The sequence below is a fragment of the Artemia franciscana genome, chromosome 14 (assembly GCF_032884065.1).
Source record: "Artemia franciscana chromosome 14, ASM3288406v1, whole genome shotgun sequence".
Taxonomy (NCBI): Eukaryota; Metazoa; Arthropoda; class Branchiopoda; order Anostraca; family Artemiidae; genus Artemia; species Artemia franciscana.
In genome coordinates this window covers 40,160,850-40,183,738 of record NC_088876.1, presented here as the reverse complement: position 1 = coordinate 40,183,738, position 22,889 = coordinate 40,160,850, and the positions used below count along the sequence as shown (strand labels likewise).

Genomic DNA, 22,889 nt, shown 5'->3' with positions numbered 1-22,889 from the left:
TGTAATTATTGATAGAGGGTATTTTTTTTTAAAAGGATAATATCATTAAACTGCTTTGGGTAGGCTTAGGCTGAGTTTAATATTGTCAAGATCAATCTTTAAGTTGTTAATGAGTGAGTCAAGTTTAATGTGCGAAGTATTAGAGGTTTGACAAAGGTTAAGTAATGTCAAATCATCCGCAAATTTAAAAGCATTGTCAAAACCTGGTAAAACATAGTTAAAAACAATTAAAAATGCTGAAGGACCTCATTTAGTCCCTTGGGGTGCTCCACAGGAAATCGAGGTAGAACCTGATGAATATCCGTTTGGGAGGACTACGCATTGCTCACGACCAGACAAAAAACTAGCTACCGTAAGTAAAACAAAATCTCTGGCACCTAAAGCCCTTGCATTATCAATAACTTTCTTATGATCCAAGTTGTCAAAATTTTGAGCTAAATTTTACTTTGAAATGGGATATCTTCTCGTCAGAGATTGGTCTATATGAATACCTGATAAATAGTTTTGGGGAAAAGGATGATAAAGGGGTTCAAAAAATGCATAGATGGTCACTTGTCCCTAATGGAGGGGCTATTTTCGGGGCACAGTAGTAATCTTCAATATTGGTAAAAATAAGTCTAGGGTTTTATCACTGCGTGTAGACGTCTTGACCACCTGGTCAAGACTAAGAGCAGCGCTAAGCCACTTTTGGTCTAGCTCATCAAAATCACCACATAATGTAATTGCAGCATAAGGGTACTTGCAGCAAAGTCTGTCAGTATAAAGTAGCAGATGTGCTGTCAGCTCCTTCTTAAATCCACTGCGAAGAGAATAATAAATAATACAAAAAATCATGCAAGATGCTTCTTTTGGGAGGTTTTTGGTCTGGTTTAGAGTCATAGAACTTCGGTTTTGGAGTTGTTTTCTATTTCAGGAAAAGAAAGAATCCGATTTGGGAGGGTACACCAACAAAAAAAACCACTCCTCCACCATGAGATAGAGGAAAATCTTCTTTGTCCAATCTGGGCTTAAAATGGGAGTCATAATTATGAATCAAGACAAAAATCTTCTGTGGCAGAAGTGGGCTGGTTTGGCAAACTTCATTTTTTGGCTAATCACGTTTCGGTAAGGCAAGCAATATCAATCTGGTTTTTGTCAAGAATAATTTGTGGTTCATCCGTTATATTTACCAGTGACCTCACCTTTGCAAGAAGGATTCTAGGAAATGAGTAGGAGGGGGAGTGATGTATTACACCAGGGTTTCTTGATTTGCTATTGGATACGTGTTGTAGATTCTTGTATTTGATGCAAATAATGAAACTGAGGAGGTGGACTGACTCGGCAATTGAAATGGGAGGCAGCGGGAACGTAACATGGAGGTCTTCTGATTGGGTTTGTTCAGTGCTGTTGAACACTCTGATTCATGTTGCTTTTTATGGCTGGTGGGAACAGTGGGCTGGTTTGGCGAACTTCGTTTTTTGGCTGATCAATGTTCATTGTGATAATACTCGGGACAGAGTTTGACAGTTGATGGGAATTCTTTCGGGTAATATTAAAAAGTCTTTTGAATGCGCCATTAACATGATTCAAATGAATCCGGTCACAACTAAAGCAACGACCACTTACAAGCTTGCTACAAGCTTTTTGGTGTAATATTTGGCAGTCAGGGACCTTACATTCACCCTCAGTATTAAAACTTTTGTAAACATGCAGATATTCACATTTTTTCCCTTTTTTACAAATAGCATACCAGGCATATTCGCAAATACATTTATTTGTAGTCAATTCATGACTGCTTATCTTAATAGTCTTCACCTTTAGTTCGCATTCATTAGCATTTGATGAGCATTTTAAGCATTTGAACATTTTGAGCATTTTAATTTGAGCATGTTTGCATTCATTACCATTCGATGAGCATTAGCATTCGATGATTAGCATTCATTGAGCTCGAAAGCTCGGAACTCCGTTTGGGTGACCTTGTTCTGAGGTTTCGCAGAATGCTGCTGTCTAACCCAGCTCACCGTGACATTTATTATTTCGATAAAATCGAAATAATAGGACTGTAAAATCTTTTTCAGAATTGTATAAAAATGATTCATTTCACTTGGACGACTTTGATTGGATTTCACTTAGACTTGGACGACTTAGGTTGGAACAACAAGTGCCACAAGTAGTAATTTCTGTTTTACATGAGGTATTAGATTTATTGACTTCGAGATGATCATTAATATTCGGAAGTTTCGGAGCAAGAGAGGATGATCGGATTTCCAGAAGGGAGCGGGAGTGAGTTTGAAGAGCCGTGTTGGTACCGGCCGGCCTGTAGGCCATAAACTGCTGGGGACAGGTAGCTTAAGTACCTGCACTTGGCACAACACTTCATTAGAATTACGTAATTTCATAAGGATAACTCATTGGTTTGAGGATATTTTATTTCAAATAAAAAAGGGGTTTAAAGTGTTTGAATTTGTCAAGAATTGTGTGTGTTTTTCTTTTCCTTTTGTCTTTCTTTTCTTTTTTTTATACTCTTCTTTAGTGCATTTGTGTGCACTAAAGAGTGCAAACGAATAATTATTATACTTTTTTCATTATATTTTATATTTTATTATATTTTAATTATTATTTTTCTAACAGTTGTTGTCCTAGATATATATTCAAGGGACCAAAATATGCATTTATATAACATATTTAAACAACATGTTTTATAAAAAACCCTCCATTGCAGGTTCAAAACTGTGTTGACACGATAAATCGCATTTTAGAAAATGTAATTCAACATCCAACTGAAGAAAAATACCGCAAGATTCGTGTCATGAATAAAACGTTTCAAGAGAAGGTGTACTACATGGAAGGGAGTAAAGAATTCCTCATGGCTGCCGGATTCCAGTTGGTCCAACTTCCTGGACCAGACGGAAACGAAGAAGATTATTATGTTCTGATGGACTTTGATGAAGGGAAAAAAGAAAATATTATGGTAATCATATAGCCAATGCCACGACATCATTCAAAAGATAAATGCTAGTAGCGATTACATTACTTCTTTTTGTCTTTTCCTTCCTCTTTTAAATGAGACGGTCGTACCAAGAGTGGAGACACAGACATATTTACTGACACACGCGACATAGCACTAAGAAGCGCTAAAACTGAGTTGTTTACATGATACATAAAAATTGCACAAAAAAACAAACTATGGTTGCTTTGTGCTGTTATACAGATCCTTCAAAAGGGGAACAAAAGAATGCCGACATTGCGTTAGGTTGCAGTAAACTGATTCCACTTGTTCTGTCCTCTGGTGAGGGCGTTCAGGAGTGCGTTTGGGGGGGGGGGATACACCTTTGTTTTGAGCCTCTTAGAATGTATTATCCAAATTTGATTAGAAGCTTTTTGGTGGTGGTTGTGGAGTGACTCAAGACCCAGTAATTAACAAAAATGAAAATTACGCTTTATGCTCAGTGCTTTTTTGTCTTTTTTTAAGATGGATTTTGACGAAGGAAAACATTTCTTCCACTCCTTCTTGAGGCGGAGTGTTCGTACGAGTCGAGGAAGATTATTAAAAGAATACTATTTCTTAATTTACACAAAATAAGAGTAAATGAAAACGAAGGAAAACATTTCTTCCACTCCTTCTTTCAGGCGGAGTGTTCTTACGAGTCGAGGAAGACTATTAAAAGAATACTATTTCTTAATTTACACAAAATAAGAGTAAATGAAAACGAAGGAAAACATTTCTTCCACTCCTTCTTGAGGCGGAGTGTTCTTACAAGTCGAGGAAGATTATTAAAAGAATACTATTTCTTAATTCGCGCAAAATAAGAGTAAATGAATATAGCGTTGTGTATCGCGAATTTTTAAAATTGATTTTAACAAAGGAAAACAACAAACAATTAATGTTAGCATATAGTCGTAGCTGAAGATTATTCAAATGGTAAAGGTACTGGCGACTGATAATACTATGATAAAAATACTAAACAATCAAATAATCAAAACAAAATTCAATGAGATTAAAGAATATCAGCCATATATATATCCTGTAGCATGGTGGCATAAAAGATTGTTTCTTAAGTTAGAAAAACCCAGTGTTACAGCGGTGACTAAATTAACTTTTTTCTCTCTTTTCCTTTTTCTATTCTTGGGGCTCTTAACAGACCTAAAGACCTAAAGACCTAGAGGGATTCCTAGAGACCAATGAGATTACCTAGTATTTTTGGAACACTAGTTTTCATTTTCTGAAAGTCCTTCTTGATCCACGGATTTACTTAGTTCTTTTTGTATAATTAAGCTGATATAACACAGAGGTTTAATCTTCTACGTGTTATTAAAATTTAATTTCCTACGTAAAAATAATTTTTGAATCCGGGCTCCTGTTATAACACTGAACACTGTTAAAATACTTACAATTTTTCGGAAGAAACACCCAAATAATATAAATGTCTACCTCTTACTTTTAATTCTACTTTTTATTAGTAAAGCTGATGCTATAGGGTGGAGGGGAATCACAGTGTCTATTGGGGTGATGTTTAGATAAATTTGATGAAACATAGGCCTAATTCCATGATTAGGTCCAACTATTCTGCGTTTTTCGTGTCATGGTTTTCAGGAAACCCCTTGCGGATAGGGCAGTGTGACAGTTTTTTCTCAAAGTTCTTGCAGGTCAGTATATTGAGACTTTAAAGCTACTGTGGTTTTTTAGTCTGAAAGTGGGGGGAGGCTGACAGGTATACCTCCATTGCACACCTGCACCCACAAAGGCCATGTTTTAACTTTGTAATATTCAAACTCCTAAAAAATGGTATAACATGCCAAACTCAACTACACGCAGCTAATATTTTTTATAATACCGAACAGAATAACTAAATTTATGGTTTCTTTTTTTCTTAGCAAACCCCCTTCTCTGTCTCAAAATGAAATTTCTGTATTAAAAATTAGCTAAATTTGAAAATAAAGAAAGGAATCAGAAACGTGGTTTTTACTTTTCTTGGCAGACTCCATCTCTCGTATAGAGCTAATTTAAATAAAATAATTAAAAGAGTAAAGAAAATAATAAAAAGAGTTTCTGCATTAGTAGTGAAGAAAGAAAAGTGTTTTTAGAGTTGAAGATGGAGCTAGCTGCCAAGTGAAAAAAGCGAGCAAGTACTTGTAGTCTATTCTCGTGTCAGTGAAGCTGGACAGATTATAATCTTATGCTCCCATGTTGGAAAATGAGCTCCAGTGCTATTGGTCTATACTTCAGTAAGTCAATCGCATTCTTTAAGTTTACGTCAGATAAAGAAGTCGGATTTCCACACGTTGCTGGTTTGTTTGAACTATTGAATATTGATGCGCAAAACTAAATTTTTGGCTCACTTTTGCGAGGGAATGCCAAGTTTATTGTTTAATTTCAACTCTGTTATCATTTATTTTTTTTATTTCCCTCAAAATCGAGGAATATAATTAATACATAAATGAAATTGCAAGTGGAAATCGAAACACTTCATTTAAATTAAATTAAAATTGTTGGCATCGATTTAAGAACCCTTGCTGGGTGGTGAAGGATAATATTCGTTTGCAATTGCTATAGATCTACTGATCTTTGAAAACCAGTCATTTAGTATTAACTTCTTAATACCAAATTCTTCCACGCGGTTTTGGTTACCTTCTCTTAAAAAGGGGGGGGGGGTGCAGTAACACCCCCGAGTGTGCAAATTGTAGTGGAGATTGTAGTGGAGCTTTTCGCCCATGAGCTCTTTTTCTAAGTTTCGACACTCCCAGAAATCTTGTATCTACTAACCCAGTATTTGGTAAGCTCTCTTTAAGCCTAATAGCCTCTTGAAATGTCCTAAACACATTATTTATATTTTTTCTCTTTTTTCATACTACCAAACTTCCACATCAGTGCTCAAAACATCACCCATTGTTGTCTAAAAATTTTCTTATGCAGTTCATTATCCGATGGTCCTAGATGCCTAAGGGGGCTCCTCAGTAACTACTGCTACTAGCAACTCACTGCAGTAGCAAGTCGCCCGGGGTCAACATAGCTATGCAAGCTCCTCCTCCACCCTAACTAAACCCAGAAGAATTATCCATTAATAAGAATCCACTGCCAATGCTGTCTCGTTTATTGGGTCATAATTTCTTCGAGGGGGCCACTCCTCAAGGTCACCTTGCAGTGCTGTTAGCAGTCACAGTTTTAGTTAGGAAAACTTGTGAAAGGTCAACCCTAATGCTACTTTGAGGACATCCCCCAAAAAAGCATCGTCCCTTCGTCCTGATAGGAACGAAAATTGGAGCTTATGACGGAGCGAGGGCCCCAAACCATCTTACACCACCGGAACAGCTCAGGCATTTTATACCCAGCCTATCCTCGTCAGTAACGCCCACTTAATATATTATAAATTGAGTGGTTAATACCAAAAATTACCTGACTTTGAAGGTTTTCTGCGATTCTCTATTTATATAACATAAAAGAAAATATAATTTAAGTAATTTAATTTCAGTTCTGTTGGTCGTACCCAACTGAGTCGCAGTGAAACTGCGTACAAGAGAGGAAAGATCCTATCTCCTTAATAATTTTTTATACAAAAAAAAAAATTGTTTTGTTGAGGCATTCCATGATTCAGAGAATAAACCCCCTCTGTTACCTTTGGGATGTGGGGAACAGGTTTAATAGAATTGTGAAGGCTACAAAAAATAGATTGTTGTTGTTGTGTGAGGGATGATGGAGTATACAGATGGACTGTCTTCACTCAAAAAAAAAAAAGGTGGCGCACTAAGCGGAAAATGAGACAGTTCACAAACACATAAAAAGTTAAACCTATAGCATTTACTGCCAATCAGGTTTAAGCTACCTTTGTTTGTTGCTTGACCTTGTATCTTAACCCAAGTGTATCTGACCTTTAACCTCTTCCTAGTATGACGCTTCACTTTGATTCGTCTGTCCTAGCAGTGAGTCTGAGACGAGTTTTTAAAGAAATTGTAGTGCTATCGGCAAATGTGCAAATTATTTGTTAGTCTCATCCATTGTTTCTCAAACTAGAGGACGTAGTGGGTTAGAAAAAACTAAATTCTAGTGTATAAACAACCCGTTATTTATCATATATTTCACTAGAAATATACGTACAAATGCCAAAATCAAACTTATGAAAATGAAGATTTATGTAAAAATCAGTAATTAAAGTTGAAATTAGGCTCCACAAATAAAACGAGTAATAATGCTCATATTGCTCGTTAATACAATGGGGGTCGTGAGGCATTGAGGGGTTGGGACCCTAAAAAAGATTGATGAGTGTCCTGCACCTAGTCTATTGTTTCCAAATACTCGTGAATACTGTATACTTCACATAACACCATATTTCACAATCACTATGTGTATTTTCTTTGTGGGTATGAATGCCCCTTTATGTATAGGGTATAAATATTGCATCCTATAAAAAAAAAATATAATTAGAATTTGCTCATGTTTAAGAGCAATTTAGTACTAGTAAATTTAGTATAATTACTATCATAATCTTAATCGTTATTCTTTAGTTTTTTTTATAATCTTAATTGTTATCATTATAATTTTATTTATAATAAAAATGTTTGTATTATGAAGATTATATAAACATTTAAAATAATACTAAAGTAATTTGGAACTTCATTCGTTACAGTCTGTTGTTTTAATTTATATAATAGTTTTAATTTTTATATTCTAATTAGTAATTTTGTTCCTGTAATTTAAAATAATAAATTTATAATTAGTATTAACTCCCAGTAAATTCAGTATAATGCGCCCTGTAAAAGTCATTTCGTTTTAGATGCTACGGGAAGCTTTGAATGATGCTGAGGCCATTCGACCTGAGTTAGACAGGAGCTTACGAGTACTTTTCCCTGCAGACGCTCGTCGGAAAACTGAACTGCCAGATGAATTCTATAACTTGACAGCTGAAGAATTGAAAAAAGAGCAAGAACTGAGGTAATTGACCAATAATTGCTCGTATTCCTCCGTCCAATCTCCTGCTGCAGGCAATATCAGGGCTGCCACAAAGTTCCTAATATCGAGTGAAGGTCTCTATTGGTCCCTTCAATTGATAAAGGTCCCTAAAGTGCATTTTCTTGCTTTGTTTTAAAGCTGTGTATCCTGAAGGTTCCCAATACCTATGAGTATAGGGTTTTCAATACTTTTGTTTTGATTAAGATTCTTCGAACCCGTTTTGGCTTGTCTAGGAAAGACAAAACTTGGCTTACATAGGCTACAGCGTTATTGTCTGGACAGAGCAGACAGACTAGTCGCGAAAAAGAGTGACCCCCTTTGTCTCTTGAGGCAATAGGCTAGGAGGTGGCTTGATTTGGTTGGCTTTGTTAATTACTTAGAAAACTTTTTTCTGGGTGTCACTCTGTTCCAGACAGAGGAAAAAAAATAAAGAATTGTTTAAAGTACAAAATACGAAGAAGTGATGTTAAAATCAGGTTTCTTTTGCGATTTTGTGCTTACATACACTTCTTGAACTATTAGACTACTTCCTAGCGCCCTTTTTATTTGAATATGTTTCTCGTAATAGCCTATATATTTTTCTACTAACTTCTTTTCATTTTTTAAAGTTAGGTTTTGAAGTTTTAGTTTGAATTAGAATGGGAAAGTGCAAACTTTGGGATATTTGGATGGAAGAGACAGATGCGACGGGACATCAAATGAAAGAGTGGTGTACAACTGTTCCAGGAGATCTGTTCTCTTTCTACTGTTATATGGGTATATATTACTGTTATATGGGTTATATTAATTACATGGGCTCTGAAGATGATTGAGTCGTTTCTGGAAAATCTGCGGACGAGATAACAGATATATATGGAAAAATGTTCCAGTATACAGTGATCAAATACTTTTCTTTCAAGCAAACCAAGTTTGCTTATTTTTTAACTGAAGCTCTTGGACCCTATATCCGGAAGATGACCCTTGATGAAGTTGGCAGAAATCAGTTAGTGAGAGTGTTAAATTTTTCTGTATCCCAATGAAGTTCAAAGCCAGTTTCTGCTCACAGTTTATCATATGTTAACAGGAAGTTACCCGTCGCAACTCAAAGAGACATGTTAGTTGACGCATTTAAGCTAGTCCAGTTATCAAGACTTCCATCGGAGCCAGGAAGGATTGACGACAAGTGGAACAGCGTGATCCAGGGAGGAAATTGTCAAAACTTGTCTGAAGCCGTAAAAAACGCTTTGACCATTTCATTTTGGTCCGCCAGCATTGAGCAAGGTTTTCCCTTTCTGGGTGAGTTCTCAGCAAAGAAAGCGCTTCGATGAATGAGTGAACTTTGAATGCATAACTGTAAGTGATAGAGTTGGGCAGATTTGGAGGACGTGCGCAAAATGTTGTACCTACATTCCAGATGTATTCCATTTGGAAAGCGGATTCCAGCTTTCAATTCAGCTGTCAGTAACGAAATTTTTGTCTTTCTATGACATTGAAATAAACGTCGTGAGAGTGACGTACGAGTGACGTGAGAGTTATGGTTTGTACCTACAGCAGGAAAAAGCCTTGAAAGAAAAAACTGAGAAAGAGCGGTAGAATTTGGAAGCAAAAGAAAGGCTGAGAGAGCAGCAGCTCGCTAAAAACTCTTTGAAAAGACAGACAATAGAGACTCTTGAAAAATTCTCTCAAAGAAAAAAAGAAATGGTTTCAAGGAACAGGCCACAGACGAGTTACTGAAGGAAGCTCTTTACCGGCTTAAAAAAGCATTGAAAAGAAGGACATGGTCGAGATACAGCTAGCGCAGGCTATGAGAGATGGGACTAAAAGAATAACCGATAGTAACCGAAACTCTAAAAAATGGAATACCAATAGTTACATCAAAAGAATCGCATTTTAATACTGATTTTAAATATATAAGTTTCATCAAGATCAGTTATACCCATCAAAAGTCACGAGCCTGAGAAAATTTGCCTCATTTTAGAAAATAGGGGGAAACACCCTCTAAAAGTCATACAATCTTAACGAAAATCACACCGTCAGATTCAGCGTATCAGAGAACCTTATTGTAGAAGTTTCAAGCTCCTATCTACAAAAATTTTTTTGCCAGAAGACAGATCACGGATGCGTGTCTATTTGTTTTTTTTTTGTTTGTTTTCTTTTCCAGGGGTGGTCGTATCGACTGAGTGGTCCTAGAATGTCGCGAGAGGACTCATTTTAACAAAAATTAAAAGTTCTAGTGCCCTATTTAAGTGACCAAAAAAATTGGAGGGCACCTAGGCCCCCTCCCACGCTCATTTTTTCCCAAAAGTCACCGGATCAAAATTCTGAGATAGCCATTTTGTTCAGCATAGTAAAAAAAACTTATAAATATATCTTTTAGGATAACTTAATCCCTCAAAGCCCCCGGGGAAGGGCTGTAAGCCGTGAACTTTACCCATTGTTTACACGTAGTATTGGTTATTGAAAAGTATACAGACGTTTTCAGGGGGATTTTTTCTGGTGGGGGGTGTCAGGGAGAAAAAGTTACGTGGAAGGATCTTTCCATTGAGGTATTTTTCATTGGGTAAGGGAATTTTCCATGACGGGGGTGCGGGATTTTTAAGCACTGTTTAAAAAACGATCAGAAATCAAATAAAAAAAACAAGTTTTTTCAATTGAAAGTAAGTTGCAACATTAAAACTTAAAACGAACAGAAATTATTCCGTACATGAGAGAGTTCGCACCCTTGTCTATGCCTCGCTCTTTACACTAAAGTTTTTTTAGTCAAACAGTTCGTGGTAACGAACTGTAGTAAGGAGCGACCCGGCTCAATAGTAACCGAAACTCTAAAAAATGGAATACCAATAGTTACATCAAAAGAATCGCATTTTAATACTGATTTTAAATATATAAGTTTCATCAAGATCAGTTATACCCATCAAAAGTCACGAGCCTGAGAAAATTTGCCTCGTTTCAGAAAATAGGGGGAAACACCCCCTAAAAGTCATACAATCTTAACGAAAATCACACCGTCAGATTCAGCGTATCAGAGAACCTTATTGTAGAAGTTTCAAGCTCCTATCTACAAAAATTTTTTTGCCAGAATACAGATCACGGATGTGTGTTTATTTGTTTTTTTTTTATTGTTTTCTTTTCCAGGGGTGATCGTACCGACTGAGTGGTCCTAGAATGTCGCGAGAGGACTCATTTTAACAAAAATTAAAAGTTCTAGTGCCCTATTTAAGTGACCAAAAAAATTGGAGGGCACCTAGGCCCCCTCCCACGCTCATTTTTTCCCAAAAGTCACCGGATCAAAATTCTGAGATAGCCATTTTATTCACCATAATCGAAATACCTAATAACTATGTCTTTAGGGACGACTTACTCCCCCGCAGTCCCCGTGGGAGGGGCTGCCAGTTGCAAACTTTTACCTGTGTCTACATATAGTAATGGTTACTGGGAAGTGTATAGACGTTTTCAGGGGTATTTTTTTGTTTAGGGGGGAGGTAAAGTGGGAGGATATTTCCATGGAGAAACTTGTCATGGGGGAAGAGAATTTAAATGAAGGGGGCGCAGGATTTTCTAGCATTATTTGAAAAAACAATGAAAAAATAAATATGAAAAGTTTTTTCTACTGAAAGTAAGGAGCAGCATTAAAACTTAAAACGAATTAAATTATTACGCATATGAGGGATTTACCTCCTCGTTAAACCTCACTCTTTACGCTATAGTATTTTTAGTAATTTCAACTATTTATTCTACGACTTTTGTGATTTAGAGCTCATTCCTAAGGAATTTTGACAAAATTTAAACTTTAGGGTAAAGAGCGAGGTATCGACGAGGGTTGAACCCCCTCATACACGCAATAAAAACATACGAATATAGAAGTTCGTTACGTAAATTAATTCGTAAGTTACGTATATTTTTTACCAATGAAAGCGTTTGTAAAAAATTGAAAGTTCTAGTTGCTTTTTAAAGTAATCAAAAAATTGGAGGGCAACTAGGCCTCCTCCCTCGCTCCTTTTTTCTCAAAATCTTCCGATTAATTGCAATTAATTAATATGTAAATTTCGTTTTAATTATTTATGTGCGGAGAGCCAAGATCAAAACATGCATTAATTCAAAAACGTCCAGAAATTAAATTAAAAAAAAAACGAAAGTTTTTTTAAATGAAAGAAAGGAGTAACATTAAAACTTAAAACGAACAGAAATAACTCCATATATGAAGATAGAGTCAAGAGAAAGAGTCAAACTTTAGCGTAAAGAGCGGGGCGTTGAGGAGGAAAAGCCGCTTTCATATACGGAGTAATTTCTGTTCGTTTTAAGTTTTAATGTTGCTTCTTAATTTCATTTTAAAAAACTTTTTTATTTAATAGTTTCAAAAGAGCTATTTATTTTAGTTAAACCCTTCGTAATTCTTGTTTCATTCTTAAAGAATTGGAACAAAATTCGAACTTTTGGTTTCTTTTTGGTAATTTATGTGGGTAGTTGTGGCTATACTGTGGATAGGTACTGTTTATGGCTTATCTTCCCTCTGAAATGTAGGATTTGTGACAAGCCTACAGTTGTAGCTCTCAATGAAAGGACAAGGTACTTGAATCATTAAAATCTCTTGTTTCAGATCTGTTCATTCACCGAGCGAGAATTATGATGTCAATTCAAGTTCTACTTTGGGAGGGATCTAAACTTGCTTAAAAATAGGAAAATTTCCTTTTTTCGACTCATTTTTTTAAAAATGACAAAGGAAGGTTTTTGACGCATTTTTGAATTTAAAAGGACGTATAGCAAATTTCGAAAGTGTTATTCTAAAGGTGGATTAAACTCGATCTCAGCTATCAATGATCACAAATTGTTTTTCTTACGTTGGAAAACTAAAGCCACGACACTGCAGAAATCAACATATCAAAAATGTGCGACAACAACATATCAACATATCAAAAACAACATATATCTACAACATATAAACATATGTTTATATGTACATATGTTATATAATATATAAAATACATATAATATATATATGATACATATAATATATCAAAATATATAAACAACATATCAACTAAAGCCACAACACTGCAGAAATCAGCATATCAAAAATGTGCGCGAGGAACATAAGCCTGCACGACGCAATTCTCAACAAAACTCGCTGACTCAGCTCAAAGTAGGAAGACCAAATATTTCTGCCTATAGTAAATCAGCAGCAGCTATGGGTTTCTTAGGGTAATTTTGTCACCATCAAGTGTTCAGTAATCCAAGGTCTTTGTTGGAAACCGAAGACTTTGAAATGCTTTACAATAGATACTAAAAACGTTATATTAAGAGATATCCTTATGTCACTCCTTCGTAAGTCCACCTTGTTCGTGACAGTTCTCAACACTCGTAATAATTTGTGACTTATTTATATTCAGACAATTTGATTTCCTGGGCGAATAATTTCAATAATGTTAAAAAGTCAAAAATGTTAGCCGGGTAAAAGTTCTTATCTATAGACTGTATATTATGAGTATGAATTTGCCATTCTTTCTTTTACACATTGGCGAAGGGCATGGAGCCCTTGGAAGCCCAGACTGTATGTAACCTATCATCAAAATAATGGAAATCACCTAGGGTTTATATTCGAATAATTCCTTTTAATGTTACCCAGATTTGCTTGGCTATTTTGTAACTTTAAACTTAATAAATTTTAAATATTTGAAATTAGCATAAAAAGCCAGCTCTTTTTATGTATCTCTTTTCATATATATCTATCAAGTATTTAAAGTCTGTTATAGTTATGGTTACTATTTGACCGAGACACTCCTTACTTACAGTTCGTTACCACGAACTGTTTGACTGAACTACCAAGGAAGCCATCCAGACCAGCTTCTTGTTACTTTAGTTTCCCATATCTATAGTGCAAGTGTGACGTCATATACGGGAAATATATGACGCTCATAAATCATGACTTTTTTTGCTGTTTTTTTTTTTGTTAGAAGGTGGTGCTATGTTGTGATTTAAGCATAAGAAAGAAATTGTTGGTTTACTCCTGGTGCTGAAAAAAAACTTGCCATTAAAAGTCGAACATATTTATAATTCAACCGTTTTCTCCACTTTGTGCTATGCTTTGTTCTCGTCTTTTTCCTATTAGATTTGCTTGATTATTCTTAGCATTTTCTCTGATGTTTTCCATTGTCAAAAAGATTTTCTCCGTGTGTTTTTTTTTTTTTTTTTTTTGATGACGCGATTTTCTTGATAATTTGTACTAATTTATTGATTTTATAACTGGGCCATAGCTAAAACAGGCGGTCTCTTCTTAGCCAGCTTTGAGAATCGATTTTATTTTTCTTTAAGGAAAAGATTTCTGGTTACCTATACAATTAGATTACTTTTAACCATCCATAATCTTTGACGCTAAAGTTGATGAAAGCGATTCACTAAGGTCCCGGCTTAATTGGCCGTCTAAAAATCTTATTATCCATGTTTTTGTCTCAATGTTTTTCTACGTTTTATCAGCCAATACATTCAGAAACATTTAGGGGAAAGGGTTGAAGCTCCACCATTTTTGGCCTCATTTTGTTTCACTATTAATTTTCACTATAAAAATGTGCGTAGTCATTGTTTTTTTTTTTTTTTTTTTTGCTGTAATTCCGAAAGTTCCGAATCCATATCGAATTATTCCATAAAAGAAACAACGGGAGAAACAAGAAAAAAAGACATTGTTGGTTTTGCCTTTAATTATACCAATCAACAAACTTTATAGTGTTACCTGTTTGTTTTTGTTTTTTGCGAATGTGTAAATCTGGATATTTTGAACCTTGAAAGTAGAATTTTTAAGCGATATCCCTCAACTATGTCGGTATTGAGTTTAGATGAAGCATTGTAGCATAAATATGAGACATAGGGGTAGGGGATTTGGATTTTTTTAAGAGGGTGGGGAATATTTTGGTCAAAATTTTTCAATTTTTAAGTTTGAGTTGCCTGATTTTTTTTGGGGGGGGATGGGAAACTAAAGAAAATGGTGATTTGAATTAAAAATCTTTGCAAATCTTGAAAAAATTTTGGATTTCAGAGGAAGTCTGAGGTCCCCCTCCTGTGTGTGTGTCCTGTTCAGGCATACCTTATTCCTCCGAGGAGAATAAAATAATGACAGAGCACGGTCTGAACTTCTCAAAGGATATTTTCTCATTTAAACGACGGAATGTATTCAACCGAGTTAATTCTCACCAACTTTGCTATTTGGAAATGTTCATGGGTAGCAATCTAATGCCTAACTACTAACATGTATTGAATGATAATAGTAAAAGTGAAAGGTAAGTTGAAAATACAGATCATTTGAGGACCCTACTTAGAAGAAAGTTGGGACCTACAAAAAAAGTTACATTGTTTATTGTCTGAAGGCAGACAGCTCATTCTATGTATTTATCTTCTCAGCTCAGCGTAAATTACCTTAAAAATAAACATTTATTACCGTAGGAAACATGTAGTGGAGCAAGAACTAATGCTAAGGACGAAAGCAATGAGGGAAAGAGAAGCCCAGAGGGAAAAGCGAAAATATCGATATACACTTATTCGCATCCGTTTCCCTGATGAAATTATTTTGCAGGTAATTTTCCTCCTAATCATTTATTTGTATAACATATAAACTTTTTCTGTGTCTTTTTTTTATGGTACTTGGCATTTCCCAAGTAACATATAGCGATCGCAATTTCTGTCCGTCGGTCCTCGTTTTGATAGCTCGGGCACTTCCAGATAAGCTAGGACGACGAAAGTTGGTAGATATATCATTTATTTGTATAACTTATAAGCGTTTTCTGTGCGTCTTTTATTTTAATAGTAGGTTTTTTTGTCACATCAGTTAAGCTATAATAATACTAATTTATTTTTGACCCGCTACAAAAAATCAAAGCGGAGTATTAATAAAAGAAACAAAACAAACACTGCACAAAATAGAAAAAACAAGAAACTAAAGCAAACGAGTAAGGCCTCTGTGGGCGGGCAGATACTTATAAGTAGACTGGGGTATTTTGCCAGCAAGCTCCGTGAGCTTTGACCCAATATCCGGGAAACTATAAACAGATATGAGGCTCCTATTCCTATACCATGGAGGCAGATACAATAGAAAACCGGAAAACCGGAAATAATAAGAACGAATTGAACTGATATCTTTTTTGTGAAAAATAGGGTAAATACCAGAAAGAAACAAAACCGAATGATCTGTAAAAACCAAGTATAATTTAGTAAGAGACTTTCTATTGTATCTACCTCGGTTAGCAACAATCTTAGAGTAACTTAATTGAATTTTCTTCTTGCAACCAGCAACAGCAAGAGTCTGTAAGGATTTTAGTGTTTTACTAACGTTAATTCCCAGCCACCGAAATGAAGAAACCGACAGGACAGAAAAAGATCCACAGATTAGAGGAGTAGTGATATTACTATTAAATGAAAGATATTCACACTTTGAAAGATTAAGAGAAAGTCCAACCGCATGAAGTTTAGATGCTCTGTTGAAACAGACAAAGAGAGCCCTTTTTTAGTCCTACTGATCAAAAGAATATCATCCGCATAGGCAAGATAAGAAATATTTACAGAATTAAGGATGCAAGTAGGTGGGATAGAGGAAAGGACAGATGATATACAAAGTTTGAAAATAGAGGGGGAGAGGACAGCACCTTGCTGGACCCCACGTCGTATTGGAATTTTACTATCTGAAACCCTCATATTCGTTTTAATCCGCAAAAAGGAATCTGAATACCAATATCTAAGAAGAAAAATTACCGATATGTTGATACCGTGACTAAAAAGGGAAAAGATAGTTTGGGAATGCGTAACAGTATCAAAGGCTTTGGAGAGATCCAAAGCACATAAATGTAACTCGAATCCCTTTTTAGTAGCCTCAGTAAGAACATTAGCCAAAACTCGATGAGCCTGCTGGCAACCTACCCCAGCTGAAAACCCAATCTGATTTTCACCAAAATATGCCGAAGAATTAACTGATGGGAGGAGAAGATACTCAAAAATTTTGCTTATATTGCAGGAAACCGTTATTGGCCTGTAAGATGCACACTCAGTCGGAATCTTTCCTCTTTTCAGGATCGAAGTAACTGTTCCGCACAAAAAACTTTTAGGCACAACCGAGTTGCATAAGCACATTTGAAACAGAAGTTGTAAATGATGGACTAGAGCTGGACAATCAACACTTAGGTGTTTGGCACTTGTACCATCACAATCAATAGAGCTAGACTTAAGCTTCTTTATAGCTTGTGCCACCGAAACTAAATTAACTGGGAGGATCTGGTTCTGGCGTAGTGATATGGGAAGCGCAGAAATAAGAAAGCTCATAAAAGTAGCATGAACAAAATGGTTTATAGTGTGGAAAATCTGGTCGTAATATTTGCACCAAGCAGCAGGACTAATTGGGCTACTTGTTGACGAAGAGTCATCGATTTTATTTGAATTTACCACATTTTTCCAATCTAAATTACTTGACGGGAATTTGCAAATTTTAGATTTTAGCTGTGTACTGACTGGGGTCACATTCTGCTCCTGATCTGCACCTGGGTTTTTCGTCATATGGTTACGAAAATGGAGTGAATATTTGGCTTGCTTCTTTATCAGATCTGAGTTCTCCTTGGACAGTTGGGTTTCATAAAACGCAAACTGGGTGAAATTTGGTTTGCTTGTTTTTTTTTGGGGAGGGGGGATTTTTGCCAACCAGGATTTTGCTTCAACAGTTTGGTTTCGCAATGACAAAGAAGGAGGGGGTGAATATTCGGTTTTATTTTGCATGGGATCAGTTTTGCTTCTGTAGCTGCAATTTACGTGGATAAAGATGGGGACGAATTTTTGGTTCATTTCTGCATCGATTTCACTTCCCCAGCCAGCTAAATTATGCATAGAACAAGTAAGCTTCATCCATATCTTCTAGTGACAGAGCTTGCTTGCAATTCTTTCTAGATTAGTATGTAAAAGGAATCTTATTTGGTTCAGTATATTACTACTGCTACTACTAATAACTCACTGTAGCACCAAGCCACCTGAGGCCAGTACAGCTACGCACGCTCCTCCTCCAACCTAATCTATTCAAGGCCCTCCTCTTTACACCATCCCAGGAAGTTCCCATTTCCTTTAAATCTTTATTTATGACATTTTCCTCCCACCCTAGACGAGGACGACCTGCTTTCCGTGTAGCCCCAGTTGATTGGCCAGAAAGGACAATTATCGGCAGTGTCATCCTTCATCTGAAGAACGTGGCCTAGCCATTTCAATCTTTCTTTCATAATAGCCTTAGAAAAGGTTTAGTGAAGAAATTTGAATTTGGTTCTCATTAGAGAACATAGAATATCCACAATTCACGGTTCAATATACAATTTACAAATTCTCTCTAGTCATCTCCGGCTATAATAAATTTGAAAAATAATAAGAAATAAGTATGTATCTCAGCCCATCCTTTCGAGAAAAATGCAAAATTTCCTATTCAATAGATGGAGGTTTAAAATCTGTGCTCAAGAGTTTCCAGATGTGTAGAAGTTAATGGTGTTTTAAAGGTGGTTTAAGCGATAGTGTACGTTTTTTTTACAAGGATATCCAAAAGTTTCAGTGTTTTAGTGTGTATTTTACTGAATGCTTCTGCTCTGGGGATCTTGATAGGTCTCTTTGTGATGACACTAGGATAATTTCGAAGAGGAGATTTTCTTTGGATCAAGGCCTTATAATTCTCATTAAGTAAACGTAAATCCTACTTATTAAATTAATTCTAAGTTATCAGTCGCAAAGTTATATTAAAAAAATGTGTTACATTAGGAATTTTTTTTTTGGGGGGGGAGAGTTCAAAATGACTTCAATTTTTTTTTTAATCAGCCCAGAGTATATACTTTTCCCTAATTGTCAATAGCTTCAAAGCCCATGTTATGGGTTTAGTAAAAAAAAATTCAAATATGGTTCTCATTAGAGAGTATAGAATATCCACTATTCAAAGTCTTTGAACTAGGGAAAGCGAGATTTCGGGGAAATCCCCAAGAATCTTGGAGTACTGGAAGCACTGAACTGAAAGCAACTGATGAGCCAAAAGTAATAAAAAAGTGAGGTGAAACTGAACTCTCAGCTGCCACTCTTGGGAGAAATCTGACAGTTTACAAGTGGCCGCAGAATTCCTGCGTTGTTTTAAAATCACTTTTCTATGAATAGGCAGCGCGATGGCTTAGTGCGCTTGGCAATTTGACGATAAATCGCACCAATACAGTTTTTGCTAAGAAAAGAATCCTCAATGATAATTTATTGTCCCCTAGTTTTGTGGGCCCCTAGGCCCGGGCCTAGTAAGCCTATCGGTAAATATGGGCCTATTGAGAGCCAAGGATGTAATCATCCTGACCTTTCGGAGCATCACAGCTACAAGCTTGTCGCAAAATCGCTTGTTTTTTAGAGGAACATAAACCTTAAAGGAAATATATAACATTATATATACAATATATAATATAATATATAAAACATATGAAATATATAACATTTCTGCATTCTCTATTTCCTATTTAACATTAAAGTCTCAGTCCTGAATTGTCAGATTTATATTTTCGTCGCGTAATAAGTATATATAATTATATCGTTTTATATATAAATTAAATAAAAAAATAAGTTTTTTAGCGGAAAGTACGGAGCGACATTAAAAATTAAAACGAACAGAAATTACTTCGTATGTGAAAGGGGCTGCTTCCTCATCAACGCCCCGCTCTTTACGCTAATGTTTGACTCTTTCTCTTAACTCTGGGTTTTAAAACAGTAAACAACTTTAGCATAAAAAGCGGGGCGTTGATGAGGAAGCAGTCCCTTCGATACGATTACCCCTGGGAAAAAAAAACAAACAAACAAATAAACACGCATCCGTGATCTTCCTTCTGGCAAAAAATACAAAATTCCACATTTTTGTAGATAGGAGCTTGAAACTTCTACAATAGGGTTCTCTGATACTCTGAACCTGATATTGTGATTTTCGTTAAGAAGCTACGACTTTTAGGGGTTGTTTCCCCCTATTTTCTAAAATAAGGCAACTTTTCTCATTCTCGTAGCTTTTGATGGGTAAGACTAAACTAGAAGAAACTTATATATTTAAAATCAGCATTAAAATGCGATTCTTTTGATGTAGCTATTGGTATCAAAATTCCATTTTTTAGAGTTTTGGTTACTATTGAGCCGGGTCGCTCCTTACTACAGTTCGTTACCACGAACTGTTTGATATGTGTATATGAATAAGTATATATAATTATTCATATATAAATAAGTGCAGTCTGTATATATAAATATATGACAAATTTACCTTCTTCTATTCAAACTTATGGTTTCTTCAGGTATGGGTTTCTTCCATAGTTAGGTTGAAAATTTGTATTAAAAAGAATATCCTATACAGGGCTTTGTGTATTTAACTACAATATTTAGCAAATGCTTCCGAAGTTAGTCCCTATCATTTGCCTTTTCACTGTGTTCAGTGAAATGCTTGTGGGGCCGTGGAGCACGACCCTTCTATGAAGTGTACTTTGACCCATTCCCCCATCCTCCCCTCTTCAAGAAAGCAAAAAATAAAAAAAAGTGTGCGATTTCTAAGGTTAAAAGAACATAATATTCTTTTCTGGAAAACCTGTTTCTAAATTCTAGTCTCCTCCCCCTCTAACCGTAGTTTTGCTATATACTGCGATTAGTTATTTTTAGTCTCTTCCCCCTCTCACTCTGCTTTTGCTATTTGTTGCATTCAGTTAATTTTAGTCTCCTCCCCTCTAACTGTGCTTTTGCTGTGTATTGTGATCAGTTAGTTTAGTCTCCTCCCCTCTAACCGTGCTTTTGCTGTGTATTGTGATTAGTTAGTTTTAGTCTCCTCCCCCTCTAACCGTGCTTTTTGCTGTGTATTGTGATTAGTTAGTTTAGTCTCCTCTCCTCTAACCGTGCTTTTGCTGTGTATTGTGATTAGTTAGTTTAGTCTCTCCCCTCTGACTGTGCTTTTGCTGTGTATTGTGATTAGTTAGTTTTAGTCTCCTCCCCCTCTAACCGTGCTTTTTGCTATGTATTGTGATTAGTTAGTTTAGTCTCTCCCCTCTAACCGTGCTTTTGCTGTGTATTGTGATTAGTTAGTTTTAGTCTCCTCCCCCTCTAACTGTGCTTTTGCTGTGTATTGTGATTAGTTAGTTTAGTCTCCTCCCCTCTAACCGTGCTTTTGCTCTGTATTGTGATTAGTTAGTTTTAGTCTCCTCCCCTCTAACTGTGCTTTTGCTGTATATTGTGATTAGTTAGTTTAGTCTCCTTCCCTCTAACCGTGCTTTTGCTGTTTATTGTGATTAGTTAGTTTTAGTCTCCTCCCCTATAACCGTGCTTTTGCTGTGTATTGTGATTAGTTAGTTTTAGTCTCCTCCCCTCTAACTGTGCTTTTGCTGTGTATTGTGATTAGTTAGTTTAGTCTCCTCCCCTCTAACCGTGCTTTTGCTGTGTATTGTGATTAGTTAGTATTAGTCTCCTCTCCGCTAACTGTGCTTTTGCTGTGTATTGTAATTAGTTAGTTTAGTCTCCTCCCCCTCTAACCGTGCTTTTTGCTGTGTATTCCATCAGTTAATTTGATTCGGTTTTTAGGGCACCTTCAAAGTTAATGAGAAACTGAGGGACGTCACTTCGTTCATTCAGGAAGCTTTGGAAGAGCCCTTGAGACCTTTTGTCCTCTCGTTCTCAGGAAAGAAGTTAGTGGACCAAGATGTGAGTCTCCTCGATCTTGAACTCATTCCTAGTGTGACTCTCCACTTCAATTGGGACCAACCTTGTGCTGAATCTGAAACAAGTTTTTTGAAAGAGACTATTTTAGCGTTATTGGAAAATGTTTAAATTATTTATTAACTCTGTTCATTATTTCTCAGTAAGGAGGTTTGCAGTGGGTTAGAAAAAAAACTGAATTCTTACGTATGGACAGCTTTTATTTAGTAGTTAGCTTATTTCAATGAAATATACATAGAATTACAAAAATAAAATTTTGAACAATGAAGTAAAGATAAATTTAAAATTAGGCTCTGAAAAATAAAACCGATAATTTGGTTCAGGCTGTTTAATAAAATTTGTTTAATAAAAGATAATTTGTATAAAATGTTAGAATTAAATTTTAAAAATTATAAAAGTATAATTTGTTTAATAAAAGAGTGCTCTAAAATATCTTAGGGGACTCGATACAGTTAAAAACGTTACGAATGAAGATCTAGTTTATTGTATCCAAAAACATAGAATGCAATAGACGTTATATAACGGTTATATCATCGATCTCCATGCGTCTTTTCGTTGTAGGTAGAACACCTTATATTGATGAATCTTAGTAGCGAAAGAACAGCGAATTATCACGTTTATGTAGACTACGGGTTGACATCTTATTATTCTCTACAGGAAATATAAAATCTTATAATAGCCTACGGAAAATATAATTGCGATTTTGAAAATATTCTGTCCACAGTTCGAGTCTTATATGTAAAGAATTTCGTTGTATTACGTTTCTTGTGTCTTGATAGCAGAGTCGTATCCAGGATAAAAACGCATCGAAATTTGTTTATATGCATTTTGTTACGTTTTTACGAGTCCGACAAACATTTTTGGGAGGGGGTTCAAGCCCCCTAACTCCCCCTGGATGCAGCCTTGCTTGATAGCATTTTACGTTTCAGTGTTCTCCACAATCTACTGTTAATAGGAAGTACGGCTTTTTTGTGTTGCTTATGAAAATATATAAGTCAGAAAGGATATTTTGTTTTATTCTTCGTATATATAATCTCAAGTTATGAATTCCTTTCCTAGTCTGAAAATATGGATGAGCAATGTTAGGGCAGCAGCAGAATATACAAAGTCAGGTACGTAAAAAGGAGTTCTGTGATAGGGGGGGCTCAAGAACAAAAAAAGGATATTTGAAAAGTGCATAGTAATTTGGGAAAATTTAGGATTTCGGGTGGGAGGGTCTTATGGAGGACAAAGCCCTTCTCCTCTTGGGATGCACTTGTATAGGCTGTCTGTAGAGTCCCTTTAAAAT

The 22,889-nt window shown here is 35.8% G+C and overlaps 1 protein-coding gene across 1 annotated transcript in view; it reads left to right on the top strand.

Moving 5' to 3' along the window:
• LOC136035707 (UBX domain-containing protein 6-like) overlaps window positions 1-22,606 on the top strand; it is a 70,097-nt gene extending 47,491 nt beyond the window's left edge. Inside the window, exons 5-8 of the mRNA XM_065717655.1 lie at window positions 2,702-2,950; window positions 7,749-7,906; window positions 15,335-15,464; window positions 21,467-22,606. Coding sequence (XP_065573727.1) covers window positions 2,702-2,950; window positions 7,749-7,906; window positions 15,335-15,464; window positions 21,467-21,712 — 783 coding nt within the window. The 3' untranslated portion in view covers window positions 21,713-22,606. The remainder of the gene's footprint in view (window positions 1-2,701; window positions 2,951-7,748; window positions 7,907-15,334; window positions 15,465-21,466) is intronic.
• The last annotated feature ends 283 nt before the right edge of the window (window positions 22,607-22,889 follow it).